The following is an 11080-nucleotide window of genomic DNA, read 5'->3' on the forward strand; positions in this document are numbered from 1 at the left end:
GGAGTTGGCAAGGCTGAAAGCCCCCAACAGTGCTTATGTCTTTCTCCTCTTGGCTGTGGCTGTCGTCTGTGCCACCAAGGCTACCAGAAGACACCTCATCCTTACAGCACTAGGGCCTTAGCGCCTCCTCTTCCCCACCCGGGAGCCGTCATTCTGTCTTTCTGCCCTTGGCATTGCACGTCCTCCCATCACAATGCCCCAGGAAGAGCCCTGAGCTGTGCTTGTGGGGCAGGATCTCCCTTCCCAGGGGCTGGAGGCCAGGGCTTGGCCCTTTGCCTTCCTCTCACACATTCAGCATTAGCCAGCGTCAGAGACACCTCTCCATTGCCTTTGCCTACCTGCCCTCACTGCCTCCAGTTTTCCCTCGAACGAGCCCCCAGGAGCCTTTGGCAGTAATGGCCCTCAGTGGGACCCATTAACGCTCCAAGAAACTTTGGAGTTTGCATCTGACGTTGACTTCTGGAGAGGTTTCATCAGCCTCCCCTGTGTCTGAGCTTCATGGGCTCAACACCAAAACCACCAGAGAGGTCAATAAAATGCCTTGGGCTGGTCCTGCTCAGTACAGAAATGGGGTTTGGCCGGGCGGCAGGAATCCGTGTTCGCTGCTCGGGACGGGCATCGGGGGGTAAGCAATTGTACTGCATCACTCCTGGTTTTCTATATTCTTTTGCAATGATTGTTATTTTCTTTCCCGTTACTGGTCTATCAAACTGTCTCTATCTCAACCCATGAGATTTTTATTCCTTTTTCTCCCTCTTCTCCCTATCCCTCTGCAGGGGGTCGGGGGACAGTGAGTGAAGAGCTGTGTGGTCTTTCCCACCCGACAAGGCTGAGGAGTGAGCTGGCTCTGCTCATGTCACTGCAGCTTTAGGACAACCAGGAGTTTCCTTGAGGTTTTCCTGCAGGAATATGCTGAGCAGCTCCTCTGCGTTACAAGTGGATTACAGATGAGGTAACTAGTGAATGGCAGAAGCTGTAACCCCTTTCCCCAATCCCCGCTGCTGTGGAGCAGGGATGACTCCTTGGGAGCCCACAAGCAGAGCTCTGCTCCTCACGGCACACTTGGCCAGCAACAATGAGAGCTCCAACAAGGGCAACGCAGAAAGCTCCTGCAAAAAAGGACACAGGCAAAGTGTGTTTCCGGGGCTTGGGTTTGGAAGGGCAGGCAATGGGAAGAGATGTGCTCAGAGCTGTCCTGACTTGTGAGTGTGCTTTCCTCCTTTGGCAGTACCTCGGGAACAAAGGGATGCGATGTCCAACGGCAGCTCCATCACCCACTTCCTCCTCCTGGCATTCGCAGACACGCGGGAGCTGCAGCTCTTGCACTTCTGGCTCTTCCTGGGCATCTACCTGGCTGCCCTCCTGGGCAATGGCCTCATCATCACTGCCATAGCCTGTGACCACCGCCTCCACACCCCCATGTACTTCTTCCTCCTCAACCTCGCCCTCCTCGACCTGGGCTGCATCTCCACCACTCTGCCCAAAGCCATGGCCAACTCCCTCTGGGACACCAGGGCCATCTCCTACATGGGATGTGTTTTCCAGGTCTTTTTCTTTGCCTTCTTGATGTCAGCAGAGTTTTATCTTCTGACAGTCATGGCCTACGACCGGTATGTTGCCATCTGCAAACCCCTGCACTATGGGTCCCTCCTGGGCAGCAGAGCTTGTGTTCACATGGCAGCAGCTGCCTGGGGCAGTGGCTTTCTCTATGCTCTGCTGCACACTGCCAATACATTTTCAATATCTCTGTGTCCAGGGAATAGCCTAAACCAATTTTTCTGTGAAATCCCCCAGATCCTCAAGCTCTCCTGCACAGACTCGGACTACCTCAGGGAAGTTGGGCTTATTGTGTTTGGTGCCTGTTTATTCTTTATGTGTTTTGTTTTCATTGTGGTGTCCTATGTGCAGATCTTCAGGGCTGTGCTGAGGATGCCCTCACAGCAGGGACGGCACAAAGCCTTTTCCACGTGCCTCCCTCACCTGGCCTTAGTCTCACTGTTTATCAGTACTTCGTTTTTTTCCTACTTGAAGAACCCCTCCATCACCTCCCCCATTCTAGACCTAGTGCTGTCAATTCTGTACTCGGTGGTGCCTCCAGCAGTGAACCCCCTCATCTACAGCATGAGGAACCAGGAGCTCAAGGATGCCCTGAGGAAACTGACTGGACATTTTTTCATCAGCCATAGACTGTGTACCTTCCTCTGCAAAGGATTCCCTGTAACTTCGTGACAAGCATTCACTATTCCTCCCCTCCTCATCTTTTCACCTCTCGTCTGTGACGCAAAACATTTGTGTAAATAAAGAGTCAGACGCTCTGTGTGTTTAAATAAAATACATGAACCGGCTTACACTTCTTTTCCTGAGACCCATCAGCAGGAGGGCTGAATAAACGGGAGATGAGAAGACCTTCCTGGCTGCAGCAGCCTGGGGCAGGCTGTCCCAGTGCCACTCTGTCACTGGGGCGGCAGGAGCTGCCTGAGGGTCCCCAGGGCCAGGGCTCTTGTACTGGGCTGGGGAGAGGGGATGGCACAGAGGGGCTGCAGACCCCTCAGAACATCCTGGGGAGGAGGACACAGGGGCCCACTGACTGCCTTTGCCTTGTGCCCAAATGCCCCCCCTCTCTGGGGCTGACCCTCCTCTGCCCCCCAGCAGCTGCGGTGCCCTTCAGAGGGGCTGTGGCTGTGGAGTGAGTGCCCAGAGCTCTGCAGCACCCTGGGGCAGGCTCTGCTGTTGGGCCAGCGCAGACTGGGCTGGGATGGAGAGAGGGCAGGGGAGGTGGCAGAGCTTGGAGGGAGCTGGGCTGGGCTGGAAAGTGCCCAGGAGGAAAAATCCTTGGAGTGCAGCTTGTACCGTGTGACCATGCGGGGTGAGGACTCACACCAGAGTGTTTGTGGTGCAGAGCCAGGGCTTGTGGAAAGCATTAAAGCTAGGCAGGTGCAGGAGAGAGGAGGCTGGTCTGTGCCCCTGGTGGCATGGACAGCCTTTCTTACCCACCGGTCTGTCTCACTGACCGTTTCCAGCACTGGTTGCTCACCCCAGGTTTACGGGTAAGTGCGACTGCGACGCCATCTCCATCCTCCTGCTGGGCTCAGTACCTGGATCAGGGGAACGTCCAGCCCTGCCCGGGCTCTCTCCTGGCCCAGACCTGGAGCAGGGCTGTCTGCACAGCCCCATGTGGGACATGGCTGGCACTCGGGAGGCATCGGGTGCTGGGGGAGCTTCCAAAATATGATGCTCATGGGGAGCTGGGACAAAGACAACTGCCCAGGTGATGGTGCTGGGGGGCTTTTACCCACCCCTGAAGGCACACTACTGTGTGGTGTGCCTTCACAGCAGGGCTGTGGGGCCGTGCATTGGGCTCCTGGGGTAGGGACAGGTCATTGAGAGGGACCATGAAGCAGCTGCCCAGAGGTGACAGCAAGGACAGGTTACACAGAAGGAATTTATAAATTGCCTTTGTTGTGGAGGTATGCTTTAGGGAACAGCAAAGCTCGCCTGGAGTTGGTGGCTGTAAGAAAAGTGAAGAGCAAGAAGAGGAGCTTTGGTCGCTCATGAGAGACCAAGGCTGAACATGGAAAATGCAGGGCGGCTGCAGAATGGGGAGGGGGATTTCATAACAGCAGACACAGGTGCGGCTGAGGGACTCAAAGGCTTCTTTGCCTGAGTCTTCACTGGAAAGGTCTCCAGTCCTTTGTGACCAGGGAAAGGGTTCAAGGAGGAGGAGAGCATGTGTCGGCAAGAACCTCAGGAAACGCAGGAAGGGCCAGTGCCAGTTTCTGCCCCTGCAGGGGACTCACCCACTATCACTGAGCTCCTCTTCTCTAGCCCAGGAGAAAGCATGGTGGGAAGATGCTGAAGAACCTTTCCACCTGATGGGTGCAGGAGGTGATGTACTGATAATCCCATTGCCCCTCACAAGCCCACCCCCTGGCTGCTCCTGTTACCATCACTACAGGTGTAAGGTGATCAGCAGACTGATCTTGTCTGAGTGACAAGAGCTTCAGCCAGAGACTTTATTGTTCAAGAGGGTTGTGGTGGGTGACCCTGGCCAGCAACTAAGCACACACCAGCCACTCGCTCACTCCAGCCCCAGCACAGAGGGACAGAGGAGAGAATCCTGAGAGCCAAAGCAAGACAAACTCGTGGGTTGAGATAAAGAGTTTAATAAATGAAGGAAGAAGAGGGAAAAAGAAAAGAAAAACCTAACACAATGATGCAAAGGCAATCAGTCACCACCTCCCACAAGCAGCCCAATGCACAGCCAATCTTTGAGCAACAGCAACCTTGCAAAGACTACCTCCCAACTTCAATACTGAGCATGACATTATAGGGCATGACTTCTCCCTTTGGTCTGCTTGGTCCCTAACGGCACACGGCAGTCCAAGGCAAACTGAGAAACAGGAAGGCGGCCTTGATGCTGTGCAAGGCCCGGTTGAGAAGCAGCTAAACCTTCAGTGAGTTATCAGCCATGTTTCAGTCACACATCCAAAACACAGCAGCATACAGGCCGATATGAAGAAAATGAACTCCATCCCAGCCAGACTGAGTAATGGTAGAGCCGGGAGAGTTGAGTCCTTCCCAAGGATCTTCTCTCTCAGAGGCAAATGACCTGGGGCTCTTCCTGGGGCAGTGTCACGTGGCGTGTGCGATGCAGGGTGTAGTACCACACCTCCCATCCGCCCTGTGGGGGTGCAAGGAAGCACCAATGCCCCAGTTCCATGAGATGAATGTGTCTCCTTTCAGGCTTTGGTGGCAGTGACAACTGGCACAGCTAAGGGGACAAAGACCTCACTTCTGCTGGGGCCTTCCTGCCCTGCCACTGCCCTTGCCTGTGTCCATCGCAGGCTGCCCTACACTGTCCTACACCTGCCCCCGTTTCCCTGCAGGCTGGGGACACACAACCTATTTCTCCACCGTGCTCCCACCGTGACATCTCTCTGCCTTTACTGGTATCTCTTCTTCCTCCCTGCTGTTGCCTTGAAACACCCAGCATTGCGCTGATCCAGGCTCCTCAGGGTGACCTGTTCTACCACAGCACTGCCCTTCAAGGGACGTTTCCTTCTCCTTGATGGTTTTCCTTTCTCAGGTGGTTTCCCAATGCCAAGGAAAGCTCTGTCATCTCTGAAACCACCTTGAAACCACCTGAAACTGCTACTTTCAGGCTACTCTTTTACTGTCATGAACTGACATCACCGGGCTAGAGAGGTCCATGTCCCTCGGCCTCTCCACACACGTCACGTGAAAGAAAAGAAACACCAGAGAAAGAAGCATTATGAGACCTGTTGCTCACCAACTCAAAGCGACTTATGGCAAGACCACGATTGGTGGCAACCTGGGCTGCAGTGTTCATGCCCTGGTGGAATTCATGACCTGGAAGGATATACGCCAGGTGAAAAGTATACCCAAGAATCTAAACCTTGGGAAGGAAACCTTCAGGATTTTTAGTAACTGGTAAACGGGACACATGTGAACCTCTGGAATTTCATCAAGGCCAAGTGCAAAGTTCTGCACCTGGGTCGGGGCAATCCCCAGTATCAAGACAGACTGGGGGATGAATGGATTGAGAGCAGCCCTGTGAAGAAGGACTTGGGGATACTGGTGTGTGAGCAAATGGACGTGAGCTGGCAACGTGTGCTTGAAAAGCCAATCATACCCTGGGTGTCATCAAAAGAAGTGTTGAAGAAGGGGATTATCCCTCTCTACAGTGATCCCATGCTACTTCACCTGGAAGACGACATCCAGTTCTTCCGCAGCACAAGAAAGACAGGGACCTGTAGAAGAGGGTCAAGAGAAGGATCACCAAAAATCACCTATGAAGAAAGGCTGAGAGTTGGGGTTATTCAGCCTGGAAACAAAAAGCTCAGAGGAAATCTTCCTGTGGCCTTTCCATACCTAAAGAAGGCTTAAAAGGAAGGGAGAGAGACATTTTACCAGCATCAGTAATGCCAGGACAAGGGACAATGGTTTTAAACTGAATGAGGGAAGATTTGTATTGGATATAAGGAAGAAATGTTTCACAGTGAGGGAAGTGAGGCACTGGAAAAGGTTGCTCCGAGAAGCTGTGGGTGCCCCATCACTGGAAGTGACAAAGGACAGGTTGGACGGAGCTTTGAGCATCCTGATCTTGTGGAAGACTTCCCTGAAAAGAAGGGGTTGGACTAGATGATCTTTCAAGGTCCCTTCAAACCAAAATCGTTCTGGGACACTATGAGAGCAGATGTGGCCACACCAGTCCTGAGTCAAGGGGGACAATAACTGCCCTTGTCTGGGTGGCCACGGTCCTTCTAACACCACCCCATATGCAGCTGGCCTTAATGGTGCTGAGCCTTTACCAGAGGCTCATATGGCATCCCTCAAAATGCCCAGGCCCCTCTCCTCAGACTCACTCCTCACCTGGTCCTCTCCCACTTTGCCCCTTCTCCTTGAAAAACTTGAAGAAGTTTCCGTTGGCCACGTCCCCAGGTGTCTCAAGGTCCCTGTGCACTGAAGCTCCAGCACGTCAGTATTTAAGGTTCATTATTTATGGTGCATCCTGAGTCCTGGTTCCTCTCCCAACTTGAGTAGCTGTAGGATAGCAGAGGTAAGAAAAGGGGTTCCTGGTGTAATCAAGTCATGTCAAAGGTGGAAAGTGTCACTGTCACCATCTCAGAAACACCATGGGAAGGACAAAGAAAGGAAGCAGTGAAAGGACTTGGCTGTTTGTATTGGAGGGGATGAGGATGGTCCAAGAGAAGAACTCGAGAGGGGGAAGAGAGTGGAAAAGGGAATGAAAGGTGAAGCAATGGATAGGATGAGGGCTGTTAGGGGGTGCCTGTGGGGCAGCCCTGCATCTGAGCAACACTGCCCGCAGCCAGGACAAGGAAGAACATAGCAAGCACAAGCTAGAACATAGGAAGTTCCGTTCAAATATACGGAAAAACTTCTTTACAGTGAGGGTGACAGAGCACTGGAACAGGCTGCCCAGGGAGGTTGTGGAGTCCCCTTCTCTGGAGATTTTCAAGACCCGCCTGGATGCAGTCCTGAGGGATGTGCTTTAGGCAATCCTGCTCTAGCAGGGGAGTTGGACTAGATGATCTCTAGAGGTCCCTTCCAACTCTGAAGATTCCGTGATTCCGTGATTCCGTGAAGCGGCTGTTGATCTGAATGTACTGGCATCTCATTCACTTCCATGGTCACAGGGAACCCAAGCGCTTCCCCCACCATCATCAAGGGGAGAGAGAGAGGGGAAGAAATCAGCATTATTCAGCATTTAGGCACCTCAGGAGGTCTCTGCTTGTAGCTGCTGCTCACAACAGGATGAGCTATGGGAGCAGACCAGGTTGCTAAGGAATTTATCCAGAAAGGAATTAAAAATATTAAAGGATGAAGGCAGTACTGCCCCTCTGGGCAACCTGCTGCAATGTTTGTCTGCCCTGATGGGGAAAAAGATTTGTTTTTCTTTTGCAAAATCACAGCTCCTCCCAGCACCTCGACTGCCGGTGCTGGGCTGGATGTTCAAAGAAAGGGTCCCCACCACACATCATGCAACTGATGCCACATGGAGTAAGTGGATTGCACTGATCACGGAGCGAACTCGAATGGGAAACCCCAGTCGCCCAGGAATTCTGGAAGTGATCATGGACTGGCCAGAAGGCAAGGATTTCGGAATGTCACCAGGGGAGGAGGTGACGCGCGCGGAAGAGGCCCCACCATACAATAAACTGCCAGAAAATGAGAAGAAAGATGCCCTGTTCACTGATGGGTCCTGCCGGATTGTGGGAAAGCATGGAAAGTGGAAGGCTGCTGTGTGGAGTCCTACACGACAAGTTGCAGAGGCCAGTGAAGGACAAGGTGAGTCGAGCCAGTTGGCAGAGGTGAAAGCCATTCAGCTGGCTTTGGCCATTGCCGAGCGAGAAAAATGGCCAGTACTTTATCTCTACACTGACTCATGGATGGTGGCAAATGCTCTGTGGGGGTGGCTACAGCAGCGGAAGCAGGGCAACTGGCAGCGCAGAGGCAAACCCATCTGGGCTGCTCAACTATGGCAAGATATTGCTGCCCGGATAGAGAATCTGGTTGTGAAAGTACGCCACGTAGATGCCCACGTACCGAAGAATCGGGCCACGGAGGAACATCAGAACAAGCAGCAGGTGGATCAGGCTGCTAGGATTGAAGTGGCTCAGCTGGATCTGGACTGGCACCATAGGAGGGAACTATTCATAGCTCGGTGGGCCCATGACTCCTCAGGCCATCAAGGGAGAGATGCGACATATAGACGAGCTCGTGACCGAGGGGTGGACTTGACCATGGACACCATTGCACAGGTCATCCATGAATGTGAGACATGCGCTGCAATCAAGCAAGCCAAGCGTTTGGAGCCTCTTTGGTATGGAGGGCGATGGCTGAAATACAAATATGGGGAGGCCTGGCAGATTGATTACATCACACTGCCACAAACCTGTCAAGGCAAGCGCCATGTGCTCACAATGACGGAAGCAACCACCGGATGGCTGGAAGCATACCCTGTGCCCCATGCCACTGCCCGGAACACTATCCTGGGCCTTGAAAAACAAGTTCTGTGGTGACATGGCACCCCAGAGAGAACTGAGTTGGACAACGGGACTCATTTCCGAAACAGCCTCATAGACACCTGGGCCAAAGAGCATGGCATTGAGTGGGTGTATCACATCCCCTGTCACGCACCAGCCCCTGGGAAGATGGAACGATACAATGGGCTGTTAAAAACTACACTGAGAGCAATGGGTGGTGGGGCTTTAAAACACTGGGATGCACATTTAGCAAAGGCTGCCTGGCTAGTTAACCCCAGGGGATCTACCAATGGGGCTGGCCCTGCCCAATCAACACTTCCACGTACCGTAGAAGGGGATAAAGTCCCCGTAGTGCACATGGAGAATATGCCAGGGAAGACAGTCGGGGTCAGTCCTGCCTCAGGCAAAGGCAAACCCATCCGTGGGATTGCTTTTGCCCAAGGGCCTGAGTGTACTTGGTGTGTGATGCGGAAGGATGGGGAAGTCCGATGTGTACCTCATGGGGATCTGATTTTGGGGGAGAATAGCTAATGAATCAAATTGTGTGTTGTTAATTGCTAAGTAACACTGTCACTGTATGTCCTCATTGCTATAATTGCTATCAGCTGTACTAGGAGTAAGGCACAGGGGTGATGGGATCAGAACTGACCTCAGCAGCTGGCGCCCAGCACCTTTCCTCAAGATCTACATCTTCAGCCCACGGACTGTGTGCATGAGCCACAGCGGGTGCACCAGTCACAAGCTCCGACAATACAGCATGCAAGAGGCCAGCACCACCCAGCATCTCACCTGCCCTGAGAGACTGTTCTAACAGATGGAGCCCAGAGCCATGGATGAAATGAACTCAACGGACACTTTGGAGGGATGGCCCATAGACTAAGGGCATTAGATCTGCATGAATATATACGTGTATATATACATGACAGGGGAAAGTGGTGGCAATTCATTGGAACCTGTAAGATGTGGGCATGGCATAGATGGTCTGGAATAAGGGGTGGATAATGTCCTGGTTGCGGCGGGGACAGGGTTAATTCTCCCCAGGACACAGGAATTCCATGCCATGTGAGCCATGCCCACCCTGAGCTGCCGGGGGAGGGGGCAGGACATCTCTGCTTGGAGAGGGCTGGGGTGTCCTGGGTCCAGTCGGGGAGCGGCAGTTCCGTAATCGTGTTTGTACATTCCTCTGTCCGTGTGATTGTTGTTGTTTTCTTGTCCCCTTGCTGTTCTGTGAAACTGCCTTTGTCTCAACCCAAGAGTCTTGCCTTTTTTCTTCCGATTCTTCCCGTATTGGGAAGGCCCAAGCGAACGGCACGTGGTTCTTTGTTGCCATCTGAGGCTAAAGCACAACAGTGGGCTGTTGGAGTGTCTCATGAACTTCTTGGAAAAAGGGACAAATTAGGAACAGCGGAGCATTCCTGGTGTGCAGAATGGCTAGGTCCCAAAGAGCAGCTGTCAGCACGGCACAGAGATGAAGAAACATTCTCGTGTTGGGAGGAGAGGGAGAAGTGGCTACGTGGCCCTGCTCGCCCCATCACCCCCATGGGGCTGGTCCCACCACATCGAGTCCCAGCATCAGGTTGTTCTTGTCTGCTTCCACCTTCGCCATGAGGGCGTCCACTCCGTGGTGGGACGGGTGACAATGGACAATGCAGCGTCCCCGTTGGTACGTGGCTGCGGGGGGCGGGGCGTCGCCTAGCAACAGGGGATGCTGCCTTGTCCCTTGTCACCTGTCCCGCTGGTGCGACCACTCTGATGCGAGGAGCCAGCAGAGGAGGAGGAGGAAGAAGAAGAGGAAGAGGAAGAGGAAGAGGAAGGCTTCAAGTGCCCATCCCTTCCAGCCATCCCGGGCCCCCCCTCAGGCAGAAAGGTTCCCATCCCCCTCAGGTGCCTCCATGGCTTTGGGCAGGGCAGCAGCCATGGCCCAGCTCAGCCTGTACCAGCTGCTGGACGAGGCCATCGGGACGCCCGAGCTCGGGGCAGTCAACTTCATGGCGTTGCGCAGCCTGCTGCTCGCCATGCTCGGGCACCTGGGCCTGCGGGACCTGCCTGCCCAGAAGCAGGGGGACAGCCTGACCCTGCTCTGGGAGGGGGACCAGCCTGCAGAGGCACCCCCTGTGCTGGAGAAGGAGGGCGACAGGGCCCAGGACAGGGGGCAGCAGCCCCAGGAACCGGGGCAGTGGCTGCCTGGGAAGGACTTGCTCCAGGAGAGCACGAGCAGCCCCCCGCTGGCCTCCGTGGCCACCGACGTGGGCTGGATGAAGGACAAGATCAAAGCCAACGAGAGCGGCATCTCCAAGGTAGAGGCTCTTGCCCATCCCCTGGCTGCTCCCCTGCACGACACCCCATCCTCCGGGGTCCAGCCGCCGTTGTGCTGCCCTTAGACCAAGGGCTGGTATAAGCCTGAGCTGAGGGTGGCACGTGGGGCTCCAGTGAAGGAAAGGGGTGAAGTCTTGGGGAGGAAAAGCTGGGGCTGAAATGCTGCTCCGCTTGCTCTGGGTCTTCCCCACGTTGCCGTCAGCCGGTCCTGGTGGGGCCGATACCCAGCGAGTCCC

At 54.2% G+C, this 11080-nt stretch overlaps 1 protein-coding gene across 1 annotated transcript; it reads left to right on the top strand.

Annotated features, from left to right (window-relative positions):
- Positions 1-1410: 1410 nt before the first annotated feature.
- On the top strand, positions 1411-2154 carry LOC128903411 (olfactory receptor 14J1-like; the record flags this gene model as incomplete). The annotated part of the gene is made up of 1 exon (XM_054187426.1): positions 1411-2154. A coding segment is annotated over one exon (744 nt), but the record flags the coding sequence as incomplete, so codon positions are not given.
- Between the last annotated feature and the right edge of the window lie 8926 nt (positions 2155-11080).

This window comes from Rissa tridactyla, unplaced genomic scaffold (assembly GCF_028500815.1).
Source record: "Rissa tridactyla isolate bRisTri1 unplaced genomic scaffold, bRisTri1.patW.cur.20221130 scaffold_33, whole genome shotgun sequence".
Taxonomy (NCBI): domain Eukaryota; kingdom Metazoa; phylum Chordata; class Aves; order Charadriiformes; family Laridae; genus Rissa; species Rissa tridactyla.